Source organism: Arabidopsis thaliana, chromosome 2 (genome assembly GCF_000001735.4).
Source record: "Arabidopsis thaliana chromosome 2, partial sequence".
Classification (NCBI taxonomy): domain Eukaryota; kingdom Viridiplantae; phylum Streptophyta; class Magnoliopsida; order Brassicales; family Brassicaceae; genus Arabidopsis; species Arabidopsis thaliana.
The window spans coordinates 19498202-19524110 of NC_003071.7; the positions used below are offsets into that span (position 1 = coordinate 19498202).

The following is a 25909-nucleotide window of genomic DNA, read 5'->3' on the forward strand; positions in this document are numbered from 1 at the left end:
AATCAGAGACTTGTTGCATTTCTTCTAATTAGTTACAACTTTTGCAATCTTTGCTAGTATAAAAATATTTTATTAGAAATATGTAAAATTTGGGAAAGTATTATTTCACAACAGAAAAAAAAAAAGCATAGTACTTTTCAAATATCGACCAACCTTCTGATTCGTTGAATCCGTTTCTCGAATATTATAATTTTATTTTTGTTGTTTGCCCTATCTTTCTTTCTCCCTCTGCTCTTGTGCAACTTGATCCGTCGTCTTCTCTCAGCTCTCCATCTCCGTCTTCCAAGGTTTTTGTTTTTGCTATTTACGTTTACAGATTCGTAATCCTATCCTGGATTGAGAAATGCGTAGTTTGATGATTCTTCGCTCGCCTCTTTGTTGACTGCAGTTTTACTGTCAGGTAGAAGAATCCATGTCGATTTACGTCGCGTCGCGACGGCTCTCCGGCGGAACAACTGTGACGGCGCTGCGTTATGCCACCTCTCTGAGATCTTATTCGACCTCGTTTAGGGAGGAGAGGGACACCTTCGGGCCGATTCAAGTTCCTTCCGATAAGTTCGGGATCTGATCTTTACGCAACGTCGAATTTTCTCTTATCCTCGAGGGAAACGTTTCACAGTGTTTTATTTGTTGTGTGTCTCAGATTGTGGGGAGCCCAGACGCAGAGATCGCTGCAGAACTTCGAAATCGGTGGTGAGCGCGAGCGAATGCCTGAACCAATTGTCCGCGCTTTTGGCGTCTTGAAGAAATGCGCTGCCAAGGTAACATTCTAGCTCCAGGTTTTGGGGTTAATTTGCATCTGAATTCTCATTTGCTTTCTCGTATTTGGTTCTGTGATGAATTGAGTTAATATAATTTTATAGGTTAACATGGAATACGGTCTTGATCCGACGATTGGGAAAGCAATTATGCAAGCTGCTCAGGAAGTAGCTGAGGGAAAGCTCAATGATCATTTCCCCCTTGTTGTCTGGCAAACTGGTAGTGGGACTCAGAGTAATATGAATGCTAATGAGGTAATTTCTTTGCAGTTTTTGAGACATCTGTTGAGGATCTCATTGTATATAGCTAGCTACAAGAGAAGGCTTTCTGTTTATGTTTTTTCATTTTCTTTTGGCCTTGTTATTTGCTCTTCACAGGTCATTGCTAATAGAGCAGCTGAGATTCTTGGTCGCAAACGTGGTGAGAAATGTGTGCACCCAAATGACCATGTGAACAGATCACAATCTTCTAACGACACTTTTCCTACCGTAAGCTTTCATTTGCATTCCAGCTACCAATACTTTTTACATGCTTTAAGTTTTTAAAATTTTTCTTTCTTATATGTTGGCTCACTTCCCTTTCAACTTCTAATTGACGGTCTTTTTTTTTTTTTTGGCTTTTGTCTAGGTCATGCACATTGCAGCTGCAACCGAGATTAATTCGAGGCTCATCCCTAGTTTAAAAACTTTGCATAGCACTTTGGAATCTAAGGTCTGACTTTTTTCTTGCTCCTTCTTAAGTGACACACTTGATCTAGTCGCTAAACTGCAACACAAGACTCTTTAAAAATAAAACTTGCTCTGACCTCTATAGTATCATGGATCACTTCTGATATTAGTTCTGTGTGGTACTATTTGTATGTGAGAGTTGCTTTGTAGATGTTGCATTGTTGCGTTTAAGGAACATCTTCTGACCCTGCCACTTTGTTATATAATCCTGCTTTTCTAGACCTCTTCACATTCCTATTGCATTTGCACTTGGGCTTTATGGTCTATCTGCTCTGAATCCTAATTCTTTCCAAACTTACCTTGTTTCTGGCAGTCCTTCGAGTTCAAAGATATTGTGAAAATTGGAAGAACTCACACTCAAGATGCTACACCTTTGACACTAGGACAAGAATTTGGTGGCTATGCTACTCAAGTAAGTGGTTTTGTTCAGAAAACTGTGTTTGTCTAACAAAGTTGAAAATCACATACAATCTGGAACTCACCTGCAGGTTAAGTATGGACTAAATAGAGTCACCTGCACTCTTCCTCGCCTCTATCAGGTTTGGGAAATGATATCTTTTGGGGATCTGATTTCCTGTACTTCTCCAGTTTATACTGAGGTCTAACTTGCTGGAAATGTTTGGCCAGCTTGCACAAGGTGGAACTGCGGTTGGGACAGGATTAAACACTAAGAAAGGGTATATCTCATTTCTAATTTTATTTCCATAATTCCATCCCAGGTTCATCTCTCCTAAATTTGATGTTTTATTAGTGGGCTTTGTCCACTGTAGTAACACTAGTAATATCTGTACAGGTTTGATGTAAAGATAGCTGCTGCAGTAGCTGAAGAAACAAACTTGCCATTTGTCACTGCAGAAAACAAGTTTGAAGCTCTGGTAGCCTCCAAACTACCTCTATTATTTATTGACACGAAACCCATTCCTAGCTCTGCCTCTGGTGCCAACTAGACAAGATGTTCCTAAACGGTGAAATCAGTTGCTAAATTATTCTGCTTTTTCCAGGCTGCACACGATGCTTGTGTTGAAACCAGTGGGTCACTTAACACAATCGCCACATCGCTGATGAAGATCGCCAATGATATACGTTTTCTTGGAAGGTATGGATCTAATCTATAGGGATTATTTTTTTCTTTCTTTAACATGCACTATGTCCTTATGGTTTACCATGTCTTTATATAGTGGCCCAAGATGTGGTCTTGGTGAACTTGTACTACCTGAAAATGAGCCAGGAAGCAGTATCATGCCTGTATGAATGCAATCTTCCTTTGCTCTTCTGTCCTTTTCTTTTTCACTAGTTTTGATTCAAATGAATTTTTATCTCTTTCTCAGGGGAAGGTAAATCCTACACAGTGTGAGGCCTTGACTATGGTTTGTGCACAGGTAAGTCCCATCTATCAATACATTCTTAGTACAGACCAATGAATCTAGATGCTAAGGTTGTATTATTGTTCCTTGACTGTTTGGGTTGCAACCAATAACATTGCAGGTTATGGGAAACCATGTAGCTGTGACAGTTGGTGGGTCAAATGGTCATTTCGAATTGAATGTATTCAAGCCGGTGATCGCGAGTGCTCTTTTACATGTATGTCAATCATTTTCATTCTACGTCTGTTTCCTTGATTTTATATAAAAATATACCAGTCTTAACCATTTGATCTCGCCTCTTTGACAGTCCGTCAGATTAATAGCAGATGCTTCAGCTTCGTTCGAGAAAAACTGTGTGAGGGGCATTGAGGCCAACAGAGAAAGAATCTCAAAGCTATTGCACGAGGTAGGCTTATTCTCGTTTGTTGGTCTGAAAATTTTCCATCAAACGAAAATGATATCTGGGAACTGATTATTTTGTTCCATGTATTTATCTGTAGTCTCTTATGCTTGTGACATCATTGAATCCGGTAAGTCTCTAAATATTGAACTCCGCCTTTTTAGTCATCCGTTTTACCATTAGGATTACTAATGAATGTACTTTGATGCTGAGTTTTGGAATCCTTATCCTCTTTACCAGAAAATCGGGTATGACAATGCTGCAGCAGTTGCCAAGAAAGCTCACAAAGAAGGATGTACATTGAAGGTAAACACAAGAAACAATTTATTATAGAGAATTGAAATTGATTGGCAACAAGAGAAAGACGTTATTGCCTGCATCAGCAGTTTGATAGCAAATATATCTGCAATGCAGATTACATAAATTTATTGTAAACAGGTTCTATAGTATGTTAAACCTTGAGTTTTAATTTATCCTACAGGAAGCGGCTCTGAATTTAGGCGTGCTTACTGCGGAAGAGTTTGATACACTTGTTGTTCCTGAGAAGATGATTGGTCCCTCCGATTGATAGTTGTTTTTGGAGCCAAAGCTTCAAGTACCATTATTCTTCTGATGCTTTTATTTAGGTTATAATAAAAATGAGCAAATCCAGAAACAATTCAAATTTTCTTGGGAGGGCAACATTGTTCTTCATCTTACGGCTAAACTATGATCTTCTTTATGTATCAATTTTTTTTTTGTGTTGAATAAGAGAGTGAGTACTCAGCGAGAAGAATTTCTGAGTTTCGTTAGTCTCTCTCTCCTCGGTGGGCTCACGGTACGAGCCTTATTGGCGCTAGGATTTATTACTCTTTGGGCCGATTAAAATTGGATTGGCTTTACTGGGCTTTTGTTAGACCTCAAATTGAACGAGGCTTATGACGTAGCGTAAAGGTGTAAAAGAATACAAACATGACACACCTTTAGACGATGAAACCATGAGCGTCCTCAAGCCAACAGATTCCGCTCCGCCGCCGCCACAACCGCGGTTTCCCCGAGACTGTCTCCATGATTACATTTAATGTTCTTTTTGAAAGAAAAAAAATCTCTATACTTAACATATTAAATTTTTATTTTTATTTTTTTTTGAAGTTCAAAATTTAGGTGTTGAAAACAAAACGAGAATGAGAATCTTAAACTTAAATATGAATTGTTTCTGTGATATCATATCTAATCAAACAAAAAAAAAACATGGTGAAGACTATAAACGACGGTGTTTAGTGTGTTTGTTCTTGACAAACTATTTATATAAAGCACTGAAAACTGTTTTTAAAGACAATTGAAGCTTTACTCTTATCTGAAATATTGATGGAAACAAATTAGACTTGATTGTTAAGTAAAAAACAAGTAAATTAGCAGCATATTAATGAGTGAGCAAACCGGCCGGGAAATAAGAGATTTAATTGGAGTCTTGATAGCTCCATAAATTTCCAATATCGGTCGCCGATTGGTCGTCGGCAACCGGAATCTGATAGAATCTCATGTAATCCTCCAATGCCATCAGGTCCTCCGATAAGCTCTCTACTTGGTTTTCCGAAATCAGCTCATTTTGATTCCCCCCTGGTTTAGTATCGGCTTCTTCTTCTACTTGAGTGTTTGGGAAATTCAGTTTGGCTTTCCGGCCACGGATTTTGATGGCAGCAACGTCGTAGGCTCGAGCAGCTTCGTCGGCGGTTTTGAATGTGCCAAGCCAGACACGTACACCTTTGCTCGGGTCACGAATCTCCGCTGCCCATTTGCCCCATGGCCTCTGCCTTATCCCTCTGTACAGATTCTTCCTCTCTCGTTTCCCATCTCTTTCTTCACTCACTGTTCGAAGATATTCCCGAATCAGAAACGGATATATTAGGTTTTATAATAAAAAAACAAAACTCGAAACCAAAAGTGTTGTACCTGAGACGGGTTTACGCTTCTTCCTGCTGCTAACAGAGCCGAGTTGACTCGGTTCTGACTCAGATTTCGACCAGATGAAATCAGAAATGATAGCTCCCCCACACATTTTTGTTTTTTGTTTTTTACGCTTCCAACTCCAAACTAGAACAAGACGTATTTGCGTTTTCGTTTTTGAACCGAGTCCTAAAAGAGAAAGAGAATTTGGGTTTTATATAGTGAGACAATGTCAGAGTTGTTGCTGTTTTTGCTTGACGACCAAGTTCTTCTAGAAACTTTTATTAATATCATCTACTTTATTTACTGTGTGCTCTATAACCTTTTGCAACTACCATTAACAACTTATAAATAATAATAAGTTAATTAATCATAGAATTTGCAGTTATCATTTGAACCATAACGCTTTCTTAATTATTTCTACTCCCACATCAAATACTATATTACATGGCGTAATATTAATTCCTACCAAATTCTTCTATTTGTTTTAGTTAATTTATCTAATCATGCATGTAAATACGTATTTATAAATACTTCACTCAAGAATTAACCACAAAACAGTAATTCCTTCCTTCTCAATTCGGATCCTAGCTTGGTGTAGTGTGATGAGTAATAATTATCAAAACATTTCTCGATCAATATTATTAGGTTTTGGTGGGGAAATATAAAAATTTAAACGTGCACCCAATTATGTCTCTTCTCTTCCGGCCAACATCTAGTTGACACTTGTCCTATATAATCTTAAGATACTTCTGTCGACATTGTGTTCCACATATATAAAGGAGGCCATGTCTTGTGATCAGACCTTAAACAACCAACAACAGACGAGCAACTACTAACAATGGCATCCACAGGCGCCGCCACTAACCTCCTCCTCCTCGCGATGGTGGTGGTTGTGGCTACTGCCGATTACTATGCGCAACCACAACCTTACGTTCCCAAACCAACAACCACCTACACATCACCGGTTAAGACTCCATACTTGCCAAAATCAAACCCTGACATCGCCATCGAAGGTTTCATCTTGTGCAAATCTGGCTACAAAACCTACCCCATCCAAGGTGCAACTACATTTTCGATTTCACATTATATGTGTTACATCCCATGACATCTTACCAAACCGGTGATGTACTTGACAGGGGGCAAGGTTAAGGTTGTGTGTCCTGTCGTGGATTCATATGGAAAGCTAGTGGCTAAGGTTACAATCTCTAGCTACCCAACGGACTTGAAGGGATACTTCTACTTCATCACGTACGGACTCTCACACAAGGTGAATAACATCAGCAGCTGCAAAGTGAAACTCGAGAGCTCTCCGGTCTTCACGTGTAAGACTCCGACCAATGTCAACAAAGGTGTCACCGGAGCTCCACTCTCTCCCGACAACTCCAAGTTCCTTAGCCACGACAACTTGACCCTCTACACCCTTGAACCTTTCTATTTCTCAAGTCCAGTGGCTCCCAAACCCGTTTACTAGGGATCACAATCAGTCATTATATCGCGGTTTATTTGTATTCTCATTCTTTTTTATTAATCTTGGCTATCCTTTTGCTATGTTGAATAATAATACATTAATGAAATATTACTTAGTTTCCTAATAAGAAAAAGCTGTCAACAAGAAAAGAAAAGAGAATGCATATAAGATGTTACTTGGATGATTAATTCCAATATACTGATATAACAAAATCGTTACATTTCAGTGAAAATCTTTCATCCAATATGTGTCTGATTGAAAAAGATTGGTTTTAGCCATTACTGTCATAAATTATTACCTTAAAACCACCTTTAAAGAAATACTTGGTAGATTTAACAAATTATTTAAAGATAATATTTTTTGTTTTATCCCAATTGGTTCCGTTGAAACTTTGACAGTTTTGGTGTAGATTAGAAATTAAGAACTATATTTCATTGACGGTCATCATCCGTCCCATTAGAAAGCTTCTTAAAATTTGAGTAAAGAGAAGTTGAAAAACGTATGCATTAATAACATTATTCTGGGTCTGGGACTTTCTTCTATTCGTCTTATATGTTGCCTACAGATTAGTCGTGACGCGGTGATGGTGAGTACTTTTTTTTCCACGTAATTGGTAAAATGGTAAGTATTTAGTAAACGCTTTCATTTAATATTTATTTAAAATCTCAAATAGACAAGTACAAAGCTTACCATTAGAAAGAGAAAAGGTATATAGCGATTTTATTTTTCTGGTGAAAAGAAGAGGCTCGCTAGCTCTATCATCGAACGGAATTGAAACAGACACTGATGTTTAAAAATCAAAAAAAAAAAAAAAGAAGTGTCTCTGCACGTCCTATACTATATCAAAAGTCACATTTAGGAGCATAAGAATGCAATGATTAGGATCACGAGCTAAAACGTGCGCTCAAGTCAGATCCCTTATTCTCATATAACTTTGGATTTATATATTAACCTATCGCTAAAACCCTATATAACTCTCATGGTACAACTTTCATTCATCAACGAAACACATTTAGACATATATTCAAATATTGAATTAAACTTTTAAAAAATGGCCCAAACTTGTTCGATTCTCTACATTCCCTACATGCTGCTTCTCTCGTCTCTGTTTGCCGCCGGAATAGCCACAATCACCGAGGGGGAACTGCTTTCCTCGATGATCGGAGTCCAAGGTCTCATCTACTGCAAACGAGGATCTAAGCTTACACCTATCCAAGGTAAATCTCATCATGTATATATTGTAAACTAGGATTGGAGTTCAAGGTCTCGTCTAAGCTTTTGTTTGATATATGTGGACAGGTGCAGTGGCGAGAGTGACATGTGAGAGAACTGATGAATATGGTTACGAAGCGGAGGATGTGACGGTGCTTAGCCAAGCGACGGATGCAAAGGGTTATTTCTTGGCGACGCTTTCTTCGTCGGAGGTGAAGGATTATAAGAAGGTGATCAAGATCAAAGAGTGCAGGGCGTTTCTTGAGCTTTCTCCATCTGACACGTGTTCTTTTCCGACGGAGATTAACCGTGGAATCAGCGGAGCCATTCTCCAAAACTATCGTCTCCTAGAAAACAAGCTTAAGATGAAGCTTTTCACCGTTGGCCCTTTCGTCTTCTCCTCTGAGGAAACTCAGGACAAGTCTATCCCCAACGGCTACTAAATTTAACAATGTTTTTTTTTTTTCTTTTTCAGTTTCTAATGCCCTAATGGGTCATATTGGCCCATATATCATAATATATTTATGTATTTAGTGGCTTTTTGATTGCATAACTCACACATGCAACAATTACTGAAAATATACTGAATATCTATTAATGCACGTGATTTTTAACTTTTATACACACTATAGATAAATCAAAGATCAAAATTGCAATATAATTACGGAATCCAATATCTTCTAAATTTGAAATTGTGAGTAAGAATATATATTTATGCTGCATAATTATAGTGTTTATACAGTGCATAATTACCTCCGTACGTTAATGTAGTTTCCAATAAGCAAACTATCAAATTATTACACTTTAATGGGACAAGTGCTTCGTATAATAGTGATTATTAATTACTACAGAAGGGCACAAGACAAAATTGAGAGTCAAATAATTAATAAACACAACTCGAAAGAAACTTGCCTTAAATATGAAGAAGGCACATGCTTTTTCCGCGTAATTTGAACAACTAGTGCTAGTGGGTTTTGCTTAACAGCTTAAGTAGATACATTACACAAAATTTTGAAAATTGAGTCATTAAAATATACAAATTATCTTAAATATGCTTGACTTTTACAAAAGTGGTTTAAATTTTCTTGAGTTACGCAAACGGGCCAATTCCTTTGGCATTGCATGAATTTTCTTCACGCGTTATACTTTCATATCAAATAAAACGTCGCCGTTCAGAGATACACTTTTTATTCAGTCCTTGGACTTGGATATGGAACACGGTTTTTAGTTGATCAGAAGTCAAACTCATTGTCCTATCTTGCCGAATTTAGAGGATTTATTTAAAAAATATTAAATAAATAACGCATGATAATGATAATTTATAAAAAGTATAACCAAAAAAATATCTCTTAAAGAAAAGAAAGAAAACAAAATGTAGTTTTGAGTTTATTGGTTATCTGGATTTCGGAAGATATATATGATTCATAATTTTTTAGGAGTTAAATTTATTTTTTAAGACTTTAAAAGAAAAGAAAAAAGTTAGTAGACATTGTTTCCCATAAAAAAACACCAGGTCTCTTAAGTCTCAAGTCTAAACCATTTTTCCTTTTCTGGTCAGATAATTCTATCACACATGCTTGAATTTGAATAGAAAGACAACAAAAGATGGTTTAAAAAAAAAAAAAAAAAAAAAAAAAGACAACAAAAGACAACACTGGGAACATATTTACCCAAAATTCGATAATGGACAAGCTACATTCAATCTATGCTTATGTTTTCGTTGCATGCGAATGCATGTTGTATTACGTTTATGAGGGTTGTGCTCTACGATGTATACTCTTCACATGACAATATGTACACTAATCTACATTGATAATACATATATTTGTTAAGTTCAAATAGCATTATCACAAATGATTAAGCTATATGTATGTTGTGGTGAATTTTCCATAAATAATTTGTCATCTGTCAATAAAATTTTAATGTATATTCTATAACGGAATTACGGTCAGATACATGTGTAGGTAATGAATTAAGTAAGATATTAATATCTGTCGACAAATAAAAGCATCAATATGTATGTACATTCTCTTAAAACTGATTCGATTTCATTGTGTCACTGTGTATATTGTATAGAAACATATCCAAATACGTATCTCATGCCTGTCCTCTAACTTAAAAACAAAAGAAAAAATTATCATACCAGCCAATTTAATGCACAAGATTAACTAATTGATCAATAATTGGATACGTTACAACTCTATAAAATCATATCCATTACGCTTTGGGCAATGGCAAATTGGCAATGGAAGTAAAATCAAAAGTTAAACAAATGAATTACCATTTGAAACACTCCAAATTGGTATTCGTGTCCAAAATAATTTTTCCAAATGTCCCATCATTCTAAAGTTTTTCACCTTATGCATGGAACCTTCCTAGTATATATACAGTTCTAAAACGAATTTTATTTGCAATGGTCTATCAGAGATTATAATGTCAAGATCTTGACTTTTTGCTGATGTGTAGTGTAATGTGCTGTTTTACCAACATGTTATATATATAATCGAATTTTTTCTTGAAATGCCTAACGTTGGTTGACAATTTTATATTACGAAAACCTTTCCCTGATTATGCATATTCAAATTGCGGTAACAGAAGTTTGGTCAAAATTTGACTTTCATGTAAAAAAAAAAAAACTCAATTGACCTTAAACTTAAATTAAACACCCATTTATATATAATTATCACGGATGGAATTTACTCCTTAATTACAGTGATTATTTATCTAATTTTTGGTGAGAGACAGATCTATGCGTGTGAATATTATCACAATATGGTATATATGTTGAATTTTTTGACACCGCCACAATTATATATGTAGTATGTACACACACATTATCATTGACTTGAATTTGTATGTATATTCAAATTCAACGTTCTCAAAACCCTATATATATAATCCAAAACATTTAGCAAAATATCTCCAAACCAAAACACAATTAAGCTAAAAAAAAAACCAAAGGATGTCTCAGAAACTCATGTTCTTGTTCACCCTTGCCTGCCTCTCCTCGTTACCATCTCCTTTTATCTCCGCCCAAATACCGGCCATTGGAAATGCCACTTCACCGTCAAATATATGTAGATTCGCGCCGGATCCATCTTATTGTAGATCGGTTCTTCCAAACCAGCCCGGAGATATATATTCCTACGGACGTTTGTCTCTACGAAGATCCCTCTCACGAGCCCGCCGGTTCATTTCGATGATCGACGCTGAACTTGACCGGAAAGGCAAAGTGGCTGCTAAATCCACAGTAGGGGCTCTCGAAGACTGCAAATTCCTAGCCAGCCTGACTATGGACTACCTCCTTAGTAGCTCACAGACGGCTGATTCCACCAAAACACTGTCGTTATCTAGGGCCGAGGATGTTCATACATTTCTGAGTGCTGCCATCACCAATGAGCAGACTTGTCTTGAAGGACTTAAATCAACGGCGTCCGAAAATGGTCTTTCCGGTGATCTTTTCAACGATACAAAACTCTATGGGGTGTCTCTTGCCCTTTTCTCCAAAGGTATAAACAAAAGTTATCCAACATGCACGTAATTCCCATTTTTTTTGTTCATATATGATACTTTAAATATACACGTAATCGTCTATAATGTTGCACGAAATCTTCTTCATTTAATTTGCTTTTAATTTCTACTATTCTTGCTTTCGTGAAGAATGCATCATTTTGTTATAGGAGAAATCTTTTGACCACATGGCTTGTGGCGTAATTGGTTTGTGGATGTATGTCGTTTTGCCACCATCCGATTCAAAAATGCTTAATACATGTTATTTGTCAAAAAAAAAAAATCGTCAGAAATAATAATAGAAATCACAACCACAAATTACTAGGAGAAATATGTGTGCCTGTACATATATAAACTAAAATATGAAAATGCATTTTCGTATTTGACTTTGTAGGTTGGGTGCCAAGAAGGCAAAGATCGAGACCGATTTGGCAACCACAAGCCAGGTTCAAAAAGTTTTTTGGTTTCCGTAACGGTAAATTACCGTTAAAGATGACGGAAAGGGCACGTGCCGTTTACAACACCGTGACTAGAAGAAAGCTTCTCCAATCGGATGCAGACGCCGTTCAGGTGAGCGACATTGTGACGGTGATCCAGAACGGGACGGGAAACTTCACGACCATAAACGCCGCCATTGCAGCTGCACCAAATAAAACTGACGGTAGTAACGGTTACTTCTTGATCTACGTAACGGCGGGATTGTACGAGGAATACGTGGAAGTTCCCAAGAACAAGAGATATGTGATGATGATCGGTGACGGCATCAACCAGACCGTTATCACCGGAAACAGGAGTGTCGTTGATGGATGGACAACTTTCAATTCAGCCACATTTAGTAAGTTCATATTTATTTCATTTAATCACACAAAACCAACTTCATATTGAAAAAATTAGAACATAATATACGGTTTAGATTAGCATTAGAGTTTTGTCCACACGATTTTTAAAATTATTAGAAAATATGAAGACATGTGCACAAAACATGGCTTCTTCGTGCAAGTGCGATGTAACTATTGTTTGAGAAACTTTTGTTTATCAAATATGTAGATCATTAATTAAGAAACAATAACTGTTGTAAGTTGAACATAAAAATATTGCAAGTCCACTTAGCTTTTTAGTATAGACTTTCCCATGCAATGGATGGCGACTTGGTCGGATGGTCCACCGAAAGTCTTGACTCCACGTCAATTCGTCGTGTCCTCAACTAACCTAATACCATAGTCCAATAAACTTTTTTTTTTTCCTCTTTACAAATATTTTGTTTCATAGTCCAATTTATAGTTTTTTTTTTTTAATTCTAATAATTAACTAACTCTACGTTTTGTTCACAAATGGCAGTTCTATCAGGTCCCAACTTTATTGGTGTAAACATAACAATCCGCAATACGGCAGGACCAACCAAAGGCCAAGCTGTGGCATTGAGGAGTGGTGGGGACTTGTCTGTTTTCTACAGTTGTAGTTTTGAAGCCTATCAAGACACGTTATACACACATTCTCTCAGACAGTTTTATCGTGAATGTGATGTCTATGGTACTGTTGATTTTATATTTGGTAACGCTGCAGTGGTATTACAAAACTGTAATTTGTATCCACGTCAACCTCGCAAAGGTCAATCGAACGAGGTTACGGCTCAAGGTCGTACTGATCCGAACCAAAACACTGGGACGGCAATTCATGGTTGTACTATAAGACCGGCAGATGATTTGGCTACGAGCAACTATACAGTGAAGACTTATCTTGGTCGACCATGGAAGGAATATTCTAGAACCGTTGTCATGCAAACTTACATAGACGGGTTTCTAGAACCGAGTGGTTGGAATGCATGGTCTGGTGATTTTGCATTGAGCACACTTTACTACGCGGAATATAATAATACCGGACCTGGTTCTGACACGACAAACCGAGTCACTTGGCCTGGTTATCACGTCATCAACGCAACTGATGCTTCCAATTTCACGGTCACCAATTTCCTTGTTGGTGAAGGTTGGATTGGACAAACCGGAGTGCCTTTCGTGGGTGGACTGATCGCATAATCAACCAACCTTATACTATATATGATATGTTAATTAGTTAAATTATTTAATCATTCATGTGTTGTTTTTTTAATCAAATAATTATTTAGTGGTGCCTGATTCAATACGATTTGTAATAACTTTAACTTACTATTGTACAACCGAATGGTTTTCTTCGAAATCTAATAATAATGAACGGGTAATCAAATTAATGTGATTAGACTAATTAGAAGTAGACGCTCAGGCTCAGTGGTCCCCAGGAGTAACGGCCACGTGTGCTGATATAAATTCCACGTGTCAAAGTTCATGCGTTTTTTGAAAAAAATAGAAACCCATTTACCCGCCCGCAATCAGATGCTCCATAGCCTTTTTAAAGACAAAACCCGACTACCCGGAAACTTTGATCCGTTTTCGATGGGTAGACCCGGATTTGAGCCTTCAAATTCAACTTCTCTGGAAATATCCACAATGATACCGGCGAGGTCAATCGGTTCTCTCTCGCAACCCTCCGTCGGAAATGTCAACGGCGAAGAAGAAGAAGAAGAACCGGTTTCAATGACCTGAAACGGGGGTTGAACCGGAGCTCTGCAAAGCGGGCAAGTGGATCTGGAACGGAACCAAGTATCGATGCAGTCGACGTGAAAAGAGTGGCCACATTTAGGAAGAAGACGGCCTTCGTCTTCTTCCTCGAACTCCGACAAGCAGACGGAGCACTCCTCCTTCTCTTCTGGTGGTGGTGGATTCTTGGAGGAGTAAACGAAGATCGGAATCTTGTCGAGAACAGCCTGGTCGAGAGCTTGGTCTCGGGGTGAGGCGGAGAGAGTGCGGAGGTGAGAACGAATACGGCGGCGAATGCGACGGTTGTGACGACGGAATAACCAACGGGCGTAGCTGTGGAAGCAGAGGATCATAATAACGGCGACGAATAGAACGATCACGGAGGAGAGCATGATTTTGCCGTTGAGAGCGTAGCCTGAAGACGTGTGGCTCACGCTCCCCCAAATAGGCTTTGTGCTTTCTTCACCGATTCCCATAATACTAAAGAGTGACGGATATCTTTTAGAACCAAGAAAGAGAAACAGAGAGCCTAATCAAAATGGTAAAATGGGCAGAAGAAGACAGTGGACAAGTTCTTTAATAAAAGTGTTTGGGGTTTTAGAGCTCCTCTTCTCTATTTATAGCAAATATTTTCTTATGTTTTATTTTTACCATTTGGTCCCTCCCTTTTTATTTTATTTCTTCAAGTTTTCTACAAGTTCCTAGTTCTTGAACCCACTTGTGACCTCTCAGTCTATTGATATGCCAAAAGAAAGTAATTCGACAAGTTCTTGAGCCCACTTGTGACTTCTTAGTCTATTGATATGTCAAAAGAAACTCAACAAGTTCTTCAGCCCACTTGTGATTTCCCTCAAATTACTCTCGAGCATCCCATACATTATTCTTGTCTTTTTCTCCCCCATTTTTTTCTAATACAGATTTTGTTTTGTTTTGTTTTAACACGATTGTGATGATGAGTACATAACCGGTTGAATTGAACAATGATTACGGAATTGCGCAATTTCTTATGATTCAGTCGGTTATTTAGAATCATGATTTATATTCAGTCATTATGCTAAACTTCTGTTTATTTATTTTTTATATCATGATTTGGTGATTGTGATCTGGTATAATCAAGTAGGCAGAGTCTATATTTATTTACTTTTAGATATGGATGTCAAAAGCAATAAATAATTAACATAGTATATATGCACGAGTCAAACTGAGAAATTCATGCATAACTTAATAAACACACACGGGGTATATATGCACGAGTCAAACTGAGAAATTCATGCATAACTTAATAAACACACACGGGGTATATATGCACGAGTCAAACTGAGAAATTCATGCATAACTTAATAAACACACACGGGGTATATATGCACGAGTCAAACTGAGAAATTCATGCATAACTTAATAAACACACACGGGGTATATATGCACGAGTCAAACTGAGAAATTCATGCATAACTTAATAAACACACACGGACGAATATCATTATATTGTTCTTGCTTAGATGCTAATCTTAGATGGCCTTCCTCATTTTGCTTTGCTTTGATGGATCGATCTCTAGGCTAGCTCTAGCACTTGTTTTCTCTTGCTTTTTAGTAATAAAAATATATATTTTTCTTTCATTTCCTTTCGTTTGAGTCATTTTCAAAAATATGGCTTTAAGACCATTTTTACACATCAGAACCTAATAAGTGTTTTGTCGTGAAGAGGAATGTAAATTGGATTTCCGTTGGAATTTTCTAGTCTGTTTTACAAATTGATTACGACCTTATTGCTCTCTACGCCTTTTTCAGTCTTGTTTCTACTTTACATAACATTGGTCTACCTCGATCGATTAAAAATATATATAACATTGGTCTACCATATAATAATATACAAATGACAATGGTGTGTGATTTCCCCCAAAATCACATATACTCATTTAGATTTAGATTTGATACTATACACCTTTTTCATGTTAAATTTAATAGTTATAAAATCAAAAATTATTTCGCTCATAGACAACATGGGTCACAAATTATATGCTCTTCTATAATTAGTTACCATCACCATTATTATTATTCTTTTCATTTCTCACTCAATTTCGCAGTTTTCTACTTTTCTTGCTTCTCAATGTTCAACAGCATTACAATTATTATAAATATACAAAAAGTTAACGTAGTTTTAATATATTGGCCAAGGTTAGTGAAATGTTGTTTAAAATAGTATTTCGATGTACAAGTTGTTTTTTTAATTCACGGGTTTGCTCATACGTCGGCCGCAGAAATAGCGAATCTATGGGTATTCACTTAAGTTGCCATGTTGGGTAATTTATTTGATTATTGTTTAACCAACAGCAATAAGAGAGAGAAAAGATTGTATTATGATTTGATGAACAAGATAAGGTTGCCCATTGGTCAAAACATTCCCCAAGTTGGGATATATTTCTATTTTCATCATCCTTCCATGTGATGTGCCGTGCGGCAAATCTAGAATAATGTACTATCAAAGTTGTCAAAAAGTAAAAAAACATACCAAAATATCAAAAACAATCTTTGTTAGTTTGTTTCCTTTCCGATGGAATCAATTTACGACACACCAAAATAAAATGCAATCTAGGACCATGTTTTGTTGTTTGAATTTCATTCAGTTAATAAAATGATGATACAAGAAATAATCATTCACATTTCTATGAAACTTCAGATGACCACTTTCTCTTTTTAAAATTTTCTTAGAAAGGATATTGGTAGTCAAGAAAAGGCAAGAGAGAAAAACATTTACAAAAGAGTTAGGCTGAAAATAGGGACATTTGTGAAAAAGTAAGAATTGATTTTACAGAAAAAGGAAGTAAATACAATAAAATAAAGAAGGATAGCGCTACTAGTATCTATTTTAAAATAAAATAATTCCCTATTTTAGTAAATTATTTATCAAAAACACAATTTATTTCACAAATTATTTTATAATTAAGGTCACTTTTATATTTAGTAAAATTGTAAACAAATGATATATTAAGAATAAATAGTACTAGATAAATCTAAGTAGTTTCGATAATTCTTTTTTCAAAATTTTGATTTTGTAATATGATGTAACACCAAGTCAAGGTTTATACATTGAGCCTAGTCATGGCCAACGCATTCCTCTCCCTTTCTTCCCCTTTATTACTTTCTTTTTTCCTTGTAACGTTTTTTTGCCTCACCTTTATTTATTTATTTTGGTTTTCTTTCTTTCAAGTCATTTCGAATCCAAAAGATTAAAGAAAAACTGGAACAATAACACGTACCAGCTTACTTATTAGCAATCAGAAAGAAAGACAGTGACTGACGCCAATATCTTAGACATTACAAAGATGAGGAAACCCAACGTACGTTCTTCACTTACACAATCTAATCATAGCGTGAGAAGATCTTTTGGATCAATTAAAGGTATTGACAAAGAGAGTTACCCAAATGAAAAAGGATCAAACATTTGATCTAATCCAAAACCCGATAATGCGCAAATAAAAAAGGAAAAGACAAGTTTTGAAAGTCGAAAGGTAACCGATTACTTCAGAAAAATTTCAAGTATTACTCTAGTTCATCAGAAATCCAATTTGCCATTTATGATAACTAATCAAATCAAATACTATAAGGAGCAAAAGCAGAACTAAAAGAGAGAAAGATTTTCTCCTACTTAGTTTTCATATATATATATCATTATAGCAATGTAAAAGTATAATCCATAATAGTTAAAAGATAAACTCAAGTCATACACAGACTGACCATGAAGTTTCGTAGCTAGGCTTAGACCTTGAAACCTCTGCTCCTTCTTCTTCCTCTTGCTATCTCAATTTTTTTACCAGTTTGACGTACATACGGTTTGGTGTGGCTGTGAGGCACACCAGGAGCTGGTCCAAAGTGCTTCACTGCTTCACGTGTGTTCTTAGGACCTCTAAGCAGAACCTGCAATCATTACGGAATGCTACATCAATCGCTACTGCAATAATAAAAAGTGAAAATATAACCCTTGTAAACTGAGTACAAGTGGTCCTCGAGATAGATATTCTCTAATTTTCATCGAGATAGCCTTTTAAACAAAGGCTTACAAGCCACTAGATTTTGAAAGTTAGGACAGTAACCTCAAATTCCAATCATCATGAAACGAGACATAGTAACTGAACTAAGCTACATACGTCACGAACAAGTAAACGATTAGCACAAGTTTCCACATTTCGACAACTGAACTAAGAGTGAAACAAGAATGGGATATACCGTGTTCTCTGACCAAGTGGGGCACGGAAGAGCGAGCTGATCAAAAGTGAGGCACTCTCCACCAGCCTTGTGGATCCTAGCTCTAGCGCTCTCAGTGAACCTCAATGCAGTAACTGTAAGAGCCGGAACATCTTCGATTCTAACATCATCAGTCACAGTACCAACAATAACAGCAATCTTTCCATCCTAATAAAATCAAACACACAGAGCATTAGTTCATGAGTCGCCACCAAGTAACATAACATCGAACTCAATGCAGTAACAACCTAAACAACAACAAAATTCAAACCTTTCCGTCCATGTATCGGACCAGACGAGAGAGAGACAGTGGCGCTTTGTTCACTTTGCTCATGAACAAACGCTTCAAAATCACGGCATTGAACTTGCTTTCTGTTCTCCTCACCAGATATCGGTTCGCCTAAAAAAAAAAAAAATTTAATCTCTGACGGATTTTTAGTCAAATCCTCAACCTTGACAAGGAGCTTGAGATAGACATCGTCGGATTTAGGCTCAGTACGTTTCGTCTTCTTGCTCTTACCTCCGGCTATCAAATCGATACCCTAAAATGATGAAACACACAGAAGAAGCCCAAAGTGAGAGTCAAAATCTAGAAAGAAGCAGAACCGAAGATTGCTTGGGAGTGAAGATAAGAAGTGAAACTACTAATAATATGTATCAGTTTAGGGTTTTTGATGGGCTAAATATATTAATCGGCCCACTAATAAGAATATTGGGCTAACTGATGGGCTTATTAGGGCTTTAGGAGGAACAGAGTTAAACCTCACTTTTTTTTATTAATTCGATTTTGGGTGGTTCCGGCTAATAATCTTCTCCGAATTCGACGGAGAGATTTGGTGAAGACGATGGAGATGCAAGAGGCTAATCAAGGAGGAGGATCGGAGGTTTCTCCGAATCAGACGATTTACATCAACAATCTCAACGAAAAAGTGAAGCTTGATGGTACTTAATTTTTTTTTTTTTTTTTTTTTTGTTTTATCGTCTCGTATATCTTCTTCTTCTCCTCCGATTTGAGTTGATTGATCTCTTCATTGTTGTTATTGGTAACTTTGTTCTACAGAGCTGAAGAAATCGCTGAATGCAGTGTTCTCTCAGTTCGGGAAGATACTGGAGATATTGGCGTTTAAGACCTTTAAGCACAAAGGACAAGCTTGGGTAGTCTTCGACAACACCGAGTCTGCTTCCACTGCTATTGCTAAAATGAATAATTTTCCTTTCTACGACAAGGAGATGGTACCAATTCCTTCCACTCCAGTTACTTTCTTGATAACTTCTTCTTACTCGATGTGTTTTGGTTTGCCTATTTGCCCCTAGAGTTAGTGGAACACCTAATTAGGGTTTGAATCTACTGATTAGAGAGCTTTTCTTAGTGAACCACATGGATTCTATTTGAAAGACCCTTTATATGTTTAGTGGTTGCTTTTAGGTTATTGACCATGTTTTAGGTTGTGGAAATACTTATCAATCACTTTGCTATATTATTAATTCCTAACTTTAACAATGTGGACAGAGAATACAATATGCCAAAACAAAATCAGATGTTGTTGCCAAGGCCGATGGTACATTTGTTCCTCGCGAGAAGAGAAAGAGACATGAGGAGAAAGGTGACACTTTTTTTTTACTTCATTGCTTCATTGGCTCACTTTGACCATTACTGCATATGTGTACATGAGATTTATTGCTCTGTTTCTCATTCCCACATTCTGCATTTGATCATTAGTAGTCACATCACATTCACATTGCTTCTCCACAACCTACAAACAGTTTGTTTTCGCATCTAAATATCGTCTTTGGAAGTGCAGGAGGCGGCAAGAAAAAGAAAGACCAGCACCATGATTCTACACAGATGGGCATGCCCATGAACTCAGCATATCCAGGTGTCTATGGAGCTGCACCTCCTGTGAGTTATTTCAACATCTTCTTAACTCTAATCTTGATTCATACGTTTGGGGGACGCTCTTAATTCTTTTCCTGTATTCTGATGATCGTTCTTATTGCCACGCTTTTCACAGCTATCGCAAGTACCATACCCTGGTGGTATGAAACCCAATATGCCCGAGGCACCAGCTCCGCCAAATAATATTCTCTTTGTCCAAAACCTTCCTCACGAGACAACTCCAATGGTGCTTCAGATGTTGTTCTGCCAGTACCAAGGATTTAAGGAAGTTAGAATGATTGAAGCCAAACCGGGAATCGCCTTTGTGGAGTTTGCTGATGAGATGCAGTCGACGGTCGCAATGCAGGGACTTCAAGGTTTCAAGATTCAGCAAAACCAGATGCTCATCACGTATGCCAAGAAATAGACAATTTCGTTTTATTTGTGTTTCGATGAGATATGTTTGTATCTGTCAATGTTACTTCTTCCATGGTTTGCGCAAGAAGGAAACTTGTCTTTCTTGTGTGTTTGTTGTAGAATTGCTTAGAATATTACACAATCATCTAACTTACAATTTTTTCATCCAGACAATAAGCGTCTCGATTTGGTGTTTGTCTATCTAATATTTCGTCACCTTCTTCCACTTATGGATAAGCCTCTTCTTCCATATTTGATCAGATAACTGAAGACCTTTAATTTGACTGATTAAACGAAACTATAATGAATTAAAGTAAAAAACTCGCAAAGTGAACTTTAAACTAAAGGTTTATGGATGATTGGTTTGTTCTTTTTTATTTACGAATTCTTGGATATCTAATAAAAGAGAAACAAGAAGCAATCATTATTTGATGTTGGATTGGTGAAAGAAAAGTCTTTGTAGTGTAGCTGTTTTTCTTTGTTGCTGATGAGGTCAGCGATTATTAGGTCCAAAACTCGTGCGTCAAGAGAATTGAGTGAGCTCTCTCCTTTTTTTGAAATATTGGGCGAAGGACACTCCTCCATGCATTTAAGTTATCAAAAGCATTAATTAGACGATGGTTCAATAAATGAGTGAGCATTTAGTGGGAAACACGAGTGTGATACGGACACGTAAAAGCATTAATGCATGTGTTTATAGATTTGGTGATGACTTCATTGTCTGACTCTGTCTCCTCTTTTTACAAGACAAAAGATTTGTTGCTGATTCATCTCTGCCTCTCTGGTCTGTGTGACACACACTGCCTAATTAGTGTTATTCTGTATCTCAGCTCTTGCTTACTAGCTTATCTTAGTACTTAGTAGTAAAACATTAATGGGTCATTATGTATATGTCCAATGAATCACCACTTTAAACATTAATGGATCACTTGCTAGCATCTTCAATTACTATATAACAATTTAACTAGCTATAGTAAGACCATTAATCTAGAGATCATATTTACCTATCCTGAGTCCATGTGTGGACTGAGGAGGATTATACATTAATCATAGACCATATATATAATATACACAATCAACTAATGAAAGAGGGAGGAATGGTATCAACATAGGGACCTTTTTTTTTTCCATGTTAGAGAAAGTTAGGACAACACGCAAAGCCCTACGTGCACTCTTTCATTATTCCTCTCTTCTTTTGCCCCCAACAGTCTTTGACGACCCACCTTGCCCTTTTGACCCTTCTCTCTCACGCACATGTATGTTATTAATTCAAATGGTTCTTTTATGCTTCGGCATTTATCATCATGATATACATACATATCGATCGATAGAGGAAAAAAAAAAATCATTTATGTAGTAGAAAATTTACAGATATATATATATATATATATATATCGTATAATGTATATCAATATTTGAATTTGAAGAGTTTCAATATAAACTGAAACAAAGTTAAGTGTAGATTATTATTAGTGAGGAACTAGTGGATATCCAGTTTATTTTGGTATATACCGGTAATTCATTCTAATGAAGTGAAAGAATATGGATACTGTATTTTTTTACCATGCCATAGAGTAGATGCTAGCTAAAGATTAGTCGTAAGAGAGGTCTAAGGTCTTGCTTGTCAACGCGTGACCGGCTTCATAGGATCCTAGCAATAAGACAATATGGTACGCCTAGCAACCTAGCACTTATATATGTAGAGTTTGTGAAATTTAGGGCAGACAAGCCCCCACACTAAAAAAACAGTAATATGGAATAAAAAAAAGCTTTCAAAACTTAGCAGTTATTAGACAAGGTATTGTTTGGCCCTAGCTAGCGATCGTTTAGCTCTCTTCACTCTCTCACTTTTTTAGTTCAACCCTTCTTTTGCGTGAGATGCCATCATGGCATGGTATGGTTCTTTTGCCTTACGTAAAACACACTCACGCCAGCACACACACACACACACATAACATATACGGATGTGCGTGTGAGCTAGTCTTCCATTAATGCAATCTTTGGGCCTATATATACAAACCTTTCCATAACCAAAGTTCTCATACTACAAACGCCCCTCATGTGCTTGGAAATGCGGGTGAGAATCTCCATGTTGGAGAAGCAGGGCACGTGCAAACCAACAAACACGAAATCCGTCTCATTTGCTTATTTGCACGTACTTAACTTCTCCAACATGAGCTCTTCACCCATTGATGTTATATATCCCTTAAACCTTATTGATAATGTGTTTTTCGTTGTTCTTGACTAGCTCTTCGTTGTTTGTGTGTATATGTGTGTTAAATCATTTGTGTTCGACGGTTGATTAAATCTTTATAGTTCTCATATATGTAAGTGTTGCTTTGGTTATTTTGAACCTTATTGTGTGCTGACCAAAATGTAGCGTTTCTAGATGGGATTGACGGTGCACAATGCACATGAAACTAAAAGGGTAATTTCAAGCTCTGTCTTCGCCATATATAGTTCTCATTGAGCTCTTTGGCTTGCATTAATTACGAGAGTGTTTTCGAACTTGTGGTTGTATACTTCACTGCATGGACCGTTATTCGTTTCAAATTACCTACAGAGTTATACATTTAGCTTTTGTGATGGTTTTTGCAGCATATGTAACGCATTGATCAGAGGTTCATATACACAAAATGGAACGAATATATGGAGAGTCCCATGATATGTAAGATCGAATTAATCACTTGTTTGAAGATCAGAAACTGTACTTTAGCTACTTTAATCTCTAATTTTGTCATTTTCAATTTTTATTCTGGTTTTACAATAATGTTAGTTTTATCTTCATTTTTATAAATCTTTTTTTATATGTGTAAAAATGGCAAAATGATAAAACATAGGAAACTTATAATTGAGACCTTTATGATTTTAAATAAATTTATTATTCAAAAATTTTAATTTCAAATTTTATATTAATTGACAAAATATATTTCAATAAAACTGTTCAGAACTATAATAGGATTTAAAAATGTTAAGAAAATTCGTATTTTTTTCCTTCATTAGTAGTGTTTATAATAGAAAAAAATCAATCAATATTTCTAAAGTTGAAAATAAAATAACAGTGCTACGATATATTTTAAATACATTTTATTAAAATATTTGATCTAAACAGAAGAAATTGTGTGGGGAAAATCGACGAGAGCTTATCAATTCATCTCACACTCTTCTTCACTCTCTTCTCTCTACACACACACACACACACACACACAAAATGGATTCTTCGAATGTTGAAGAAAACCTAAACCCAGAAACAAAATCCGCAGAAGAACAAAACCCACTTGCCATTTTCCATTCTTCTCTACCAATCGCATCTCTTTCTCTGACCTTGTTCCCATCCTCGACTCAATTTCTCAAATTGTTTGCTCATCATCCAAACAAGGTTAAGATCCCTACGCAGGCTTCTTCTCTCACTCATCTCTCTCTTTCTTCTGTCTCTCCTTTTCCTTCTTCCAGAATCTCTTTCAAATCCACCATCGCTGCTAACCCTCTTCAATCCCCTCTCTCCATCGTCCCTCGTCGTCCCGTTGATCCTTCCTCCGCCGCCGCTCTCCGCCGTGCTGCTGTCGTCTGGTTCCGCAATGACCTCCGTGTCCACGACAACGAGTGTCTCAACTCCGCCAACGACGAGTGCGTCTCCGTTTTGCCCGTTTACTGCTTCGACCCTAGAGATTACGGCAAGTCCTCTTCCGGCTTCGACAAAACGGGGCCTTTTCGTGCCCAGTTTCTGATTGAGTCCGTTTCGGAGCTCCGGAAGAATCTCCAAGCCAGAGGGTCGAATCTAGTTGTCCGTGTCGGGAAACCTGAAGCTGTTTTGGTGGAATTGGCTAAGGAGATTGGAGCTGACGCGGTTTATGCTCACAGAGAAGTGTCTCACGACGAGGTTAAAGCGGAAGGGAAGATAGAGACCGCGATGAAGGAGGAAGGCGTTGAAGTCAAGTATTTCTGGGGAAGCACTCTCTATCATTTGGATGATTTGCCCTTCAAAATTGAAGACTTGCCGTCAAATTACGGAGCTTTCAAGGATAAAGTCCAGAAATTGGAGATTAGGAAGACTATCGCAGCGCTTGATCAATTGAAAAGCTTGCCCTCTCGAGGAGACGTTGAGCTTGGCGATATTCCTTCTCTCCTGGATCTTGGCATTAGCCCCACTCCTAGGACTAGCCAGGTTTGAGTTCTTCATCTTTGCTTAGCTTGATTGATTCCTTTATCCATCTAGGTTTAGGCATTTAGAAAAGGTGGAAACTTGTGGGACTTATAATTCAAACTCTGCCAATTGGTTCCATTTCTATAGGAGAAGAGCTACTTACCCATAGAGTGATAGGGATAAGTACTATCAAGTGTTAATAGTAGTAGTGCTGTTTGAAGGTCCATGGATTCTTCTTAGGATCAATGAACGTTTCTCTTTAGGTCCAATATTCGTCTGCGGCTCTTACTGTCTTACACCTTCTCTTAGGAGTTAACATTTTGTTCTGCTCAGGAGGGGAAACCGACAATGGTTGGAGGAGAGACAGAGGCGTTGACTAGACTAAAGAGCTTTGCCGCGGATTGTCAGGCTCGGTTGAGCAAGGGAAACCAGAAAGGAGGCAACAACAGTGTCTTTGGTGCAAACTTCTCTTGCAAGATATCACCTTGGTTAGCCATGGGAAGCATCTCTCCTCGTTCCATGTTCGATGAGCTGAAGAAAACAATCTCCGCATCAACCACCTCCACAACTCCAAGGTAATGTCTCAGAAACGCAAAACACTTCAGGAAACTCTGGTGAACATAGTAAGTGTATGTGTCTAATTATCATTCTTTGAAATGATTTTCTCAGGAACGGACCGGGAGATACAGGACTCAACTGGTTAATGTATGAGTTGCTATGGAGGGATTTCTTCAGGTGAGCTCTTACTTTCTTAACTTGCCCCCTAGTAGAAATGTAGAATTTGTATTTTGTCTGATTCTCTCTTTGATGTGTGTTTAAACTTGGAACAGGTTTATAACCAAGAAATACAGCTCAGCGAAGACGCAGGTCGAGGCTGGTCCGGCTACAGCCTGTACCGGTGCCTTTGCTTAAACATTTGAAAACTTTCAGGTGACCGGAAAAGTTAGAAGCGACCTGTTTCTTTGCCCTACTCTGGTGTATGGTGGATTAATTTGCTATCCGGACAGGACTTTACTGCTCTCTTTTGAAACTTGAGTGTCAGGAGAATAAAATCTAAGCTTCTTTTTTTGGCTCAATCAAGTTGTCCGTTCCCTGTTCTAAACATTTCGGATACTCATTCCATAAAAAGTCTCTACAATTTGAGACGCTCTCCTTTGTGGTTAAGACTTGAGAATGTATCTTAGAAAATAACCGAAGTAGTTGTGTCTATGAATATTAAATTCAGGAATATTAAGATGTCACTAATATCAGAAGCAAGCAGCAACTAGAATATGCACTTCGTGGTAAATG

At 37.2% G+C, this 25909-nt stretch overlaps 9 protein-coding genes, 3 long non-coding RNA genes and 1 other non-coding gene across 15 annotated transcripts; 8 read left to right on the top strand and 5 right to left on the bottom strand.

The window, feature by feature from the left end:
• Positions 1-27: 27 nt before the first annotated feature.
• Positions 28-4287, top strand: FUM1 (fumarase 1). 3 transcript variants are annotated; one of them, NM_130319.4, is made up of 18 exons: positions 28-287; positions 389-555; positions 644-761; positions 864-1013; positions 1137-1247; positions 1387-1470; positions 1801-1899; positions 1976-2026; positions 2115-2164; positions 2281-2362; positions 2489-2583; positions 2666-2732; positions 2816-2866; positions 2973-3068; positions 3159-3257; positions 3352-3381; positions 3492-3557; positions 3733-4287. In NM_130319.4, exons 2-18 carry the CDS (start codon positions 413-415, stop codon positions 3817-3819), a joined length of 1479 nt encoding a protein of 492 aa, NP_182273.1. In that variant the 5' UTR covers positions 28-287; positions 389-412; the 3' UTR covers positions 3820-4287. The 3 variants fall into 3 exon arrangements, with proteins under 3 accessions (NP_182273.1, NP_001078075.1, NP_001324328.1); NM_001084606.2 differs by having other exon boundaries at positions 401-555; NM_001337266.1 differs by lacking the exon at positions 28-287 and having other exon boundaries at positions 303-555; positions 3733-4250.
• Positions 4288-4574: 287 nt separating this feature from the next.
• ERF71 (Integrase-type DNA-binding superfamily protein) lies at positions 4575-5501 on the bottom strand. The gene is made up of 2 exons (NM_130320.4): positions 5184-5501; positions 4575-5099 (listed from the first exon to the last, which is right to left on the bottom strand). The coding sequence occupies exons 1-2, from the start codon at positions 5287-5289 to the stop codon at positions 4690-4692; spliced, it is 516 nt and encodes a 171-aa protein (NP_182274.1). The 5' UTR covers positions 5290-5501; the 3' UTR covers positions 4575-4689.
• A 468-nt stretch (positions 5502-5969) lies between these two features.
• On the top strand, positions 5970-6847 carry AT2G47530 (Pollen Ole e 1 allergen and extensin family protein). Its single transcript, NM_130321.3, has 2 exons — positions 5970-6238; positions 6317-6847. Exons 1-2 carry the CDS (start codon positions 6019-6021, stop codon positions 6649-6651), a joined length of 555 nt encoding a protein of 184 aa, NP_182275.1. The 5' UTR covers positions 5970-6018; the 3' UTR covers positions 6652-6847.
• Positions 6848-7625: 778 nt separating this feature from the next.
• AT2G47540 (Pollen Ole e 1 allergen and extensin family protein) lies at positions 7626-8480 on the top strand. The gene is made up of 2 exons (NM_130322.4): positions 7626-7865; positions 7948-8480. Exons 1-2 carry the CDS (start codon positions 7700-7702, stop codon positions 8301-8303), a joined length of 522 nt encoding a protein of 173 aa, NP_182276.1. The 5' UTR covers positions 7626-7699; the 3' UTR covers positions 8304-8480.
• Positions 8481-10727: 2247 nt separating this feature from the next.
• On the top strand, positions 10728-13591 carry AT2G47550 (Plant invertase/pectin methylesterase inhibitor superfamily). Its single transcript, NM_130323.4, has 3 exons — positions 10728-11369; positions 11765-12205; positions 12709-13591. Exons 1-3 carry the CDS (start codon positions 10823-10825, stop codon positions 13401-13403), a joined length of 1683 nt encoding a protein of 560 aa, NP_566103.1. The 5' UTR covers positions 10728-10822; the 3' UTR covers positions 13404-13591.
• Positions 12347-12631, bottom strand: AT2G09925. The gene has a single exon (NR_140616.1). It is a non-coding gene; the product is annotated as an other RNA (long non-coding RNA).
• AT2G47560 (RING/U-box superfamily protein) lies at positions 13516-14527 on the bottom strand. The gene has a single exon (NM_130324.2). It carries the CDS (start codon positions 14414-14416, stop codon positions 13733-13735), a length of 684 nt encoding a protein of 227 aa, NP_182278.1. The 5' UTR covers positions 14417-14527; the 3' UTR covers positions 13516-13732.
• Positions 13820-14058, top strand: AT2G09935. Its single transcript, NR_140617.1, has one exon. It is a non-coding gene; the product is annotated as an other RNA (long non-coding RNA).
• A 3035-nt stretch (positions 14528-17562) lies between the features above and the next one.
• AT2G47570 (60S ribosomal protein L18) lies at positions 17563-18721 on the bottom strand (the record flags this gene model as incomplete). Its single annotated transcript, NM_001337267.1, has 4 exons — positions 17563-17855; positions 18165-18350; positions 18454-18582; positions 18635-18721. Coding segments are annotated over 4 exons (561 nt in total), but the record flags the coding sequence as incomplete, so codon positions are not given.
• Positions 18722-18985: 264 nt separating this feature from the next.
• On the top strand, positions 18986-20712 carry U1A (spliceosomal protein U1A). The gene is made up of 5 exons (NM_130326.3): positions 18986-19124; positions 19243-19415; positions 19693-19786; positions 19985-20082; positions 20195-20712. The coding sequence occupies exons 1-5, from the start codon at positions 19028-19030 to the stop codon at positions 20483-20485; spliced, it is 753 nt and encodes a 250-aa protein (NP_182280.1). The 5' UTR covers positions 18986-19027; the 3' UTR covers positions 20486-20712.
• On the bottom strand, positions 19392-20425 carry AT2G09945. The gene is made up of 2 exons (NR_140618.1): positions 20224-20425; positions 19392-19415 (listed from the first exon to the last, which is right to left on the bottom strand). It is a non-coding gene; the product is annotated as an other RNA (long non-coding RNA).
• Positions 20713-22550: 1838 nt separating the features above from the next.
• Positions 22551-22663, top strand: MIR164a. Its single transcript, NR_140790.1, has one exon. It is a non-coding gene; the product is annotated as a microRNA ath-MIR164a precursor (primary transcript).
• A 909-nt stretch (positions 22664-23572) lies between these two features.
• PHR2 (photolyase/blue-light receptor 2) lies at positions 23573-25894 on the top strand. Its single transcript, NM_130327.4, has 4 exons — positions 23573-24640; positions 24953-25194; positions 25289-25354; positions 25450-25894. The coding sequence occupies exons 1-4, from the start codon at positions 23687-23689 to the stop codon at positions 25529-25531; spliced, it is 1344 nt and encodes a 447-aa protein (NP_182281.1). The 5' UTR covers positions 23573-23686; the 3' UTR covers positions 25532-25894.
• Positions 25895-25909: the final 15 nt, after the last annotated feature.

Bases quoted from the DNA above. Each gene is read 5' to 3' on its own strand.
- FUM1 (NM_130319.4), top strand. From the start codon at position 413: ATGTCGATTTACGTCGCGTCGCGACGGCTCTCCGGCGGAACAACTGTG. The intron at 556-643 runs GTTCGGGATCTG...TGTGTGTCTCAG, and splicing joins ATTCAAGTTCCTTCCGATAA to ATTGTGGGGAGCCCAGACGC. The intron at 762-863 runs GTAACATTCTAG...ATAATTTTATAG, and splicing joins TGAAGAAATGCGCTGCCAAG to GTTAACATGGAATACGGTCT.
- ERF71 (NM_130320.4), bottom strand. From the start codon at position 5,289: ATGTGTGGGGGAGCTATCATTTCTGATTTCATCTGGTCGAAATCTGAG. The intron at 5,100-5,183 runs GTACAACACTTT...ATCTTCGAACAG, and splicing joins GAAGCGTAAACCCGTCTCAG to TGAGTGAAGAAAGAGATGGG.
- AT2G47530 (NM_130321.3), top strand. From the start codon at position 6,019: ATGGCATCCACAGGCGCCGCCACTAACCTCCTCCTCCTCGCGATGGTG. The intron at 6,239-6,316 runs GTGCAACTACAT...TGTACTTGACAG, and splicing joins CAAAACCTACCCCATCCAAG to GGGGCAAGGTTAAGGTTGTG.
- AT2G47540 (NM_130322.4), top strand. From the start codon at position 7,700: ATGGCCCAAACTTGTTCGATTCTCTACATTCCCTACATGCTGCTTCTC. The intron at 7,866-7,947 runs GTAAATCTCATC...ATATGTGGACAG, and splicing joins TAAGCTTACACCTATCCAAG to GTGCAGTGGCGAGAGTGACA.
- AT2G47550 (NM_130323.4), top strand. From the start codon at position 10,823: ATGTCTCAGAAACTCATGTTCTTGTTCACCCTTGCCTGCCTCTCCTCG. The intron at 11,370-11,764 runs GTATAAACAAAA...TTGACTTTGTAG, and splicing joins TCTTGCCCTTTTCTCCAAAG to GTTGGGTGCCAAGAAGGCAA. The intron at 12,206-12,708 runs GTAAGTTCATAT...CACAAATGGCAG, and splicing joins TTTCAATTCAGCCACATTTA to TTCTATCAGGTCCCAACTTT.
- AT2G47560 (NM_130324.2), bottom strand. From the start codon at position 14,416: ATGGGAATCGGTGAAGAAAGCACAAAGCCTATTTGGGGGAGCGTGAGC.
- U1A (NM_130326.3), top strand. From the start codon at position 19,028: ATGGAGATGCAAGAGGCTAATCAAGGAGGAGGATCGGAGGTTTCTCCG. The intron at 19,125-19,242 runs GTACTTAATTTT...TTTGTTCTACAG, and splicing joins CGAAAAAGTGAAGCTTGATG to AGCTGAAGAAATCGCTGAAT. The intron at 19,416-19,692 runs GTACCAATTCCT...CAATGTGGACAG, and splicing joins CTTTCTACGACAAGGAGATG to AGAATACAATATGCCAAAAC.
- PHR2 (NM_130327.4), top strand. From the start codon at position 23,687: ATGGATTCTTCGAATGTTGAAGAAAACCTAAACCCAGAAACAAAATCC. The intron at 25,195-25,288 runs GTAATGTCTCAG...TGATTTTCTCAG, and splicing joins ACCACCTCCACAACTCCAAG to GAACGGACCGGGAGATACAG. The intron at 25,355-25,449 runs GTGAGCTCTTAC...AACTTGGAACAG, and splicing joins CTATGGAGGGATTTCTTCAG to GTTTATAACCAAGAAATACA.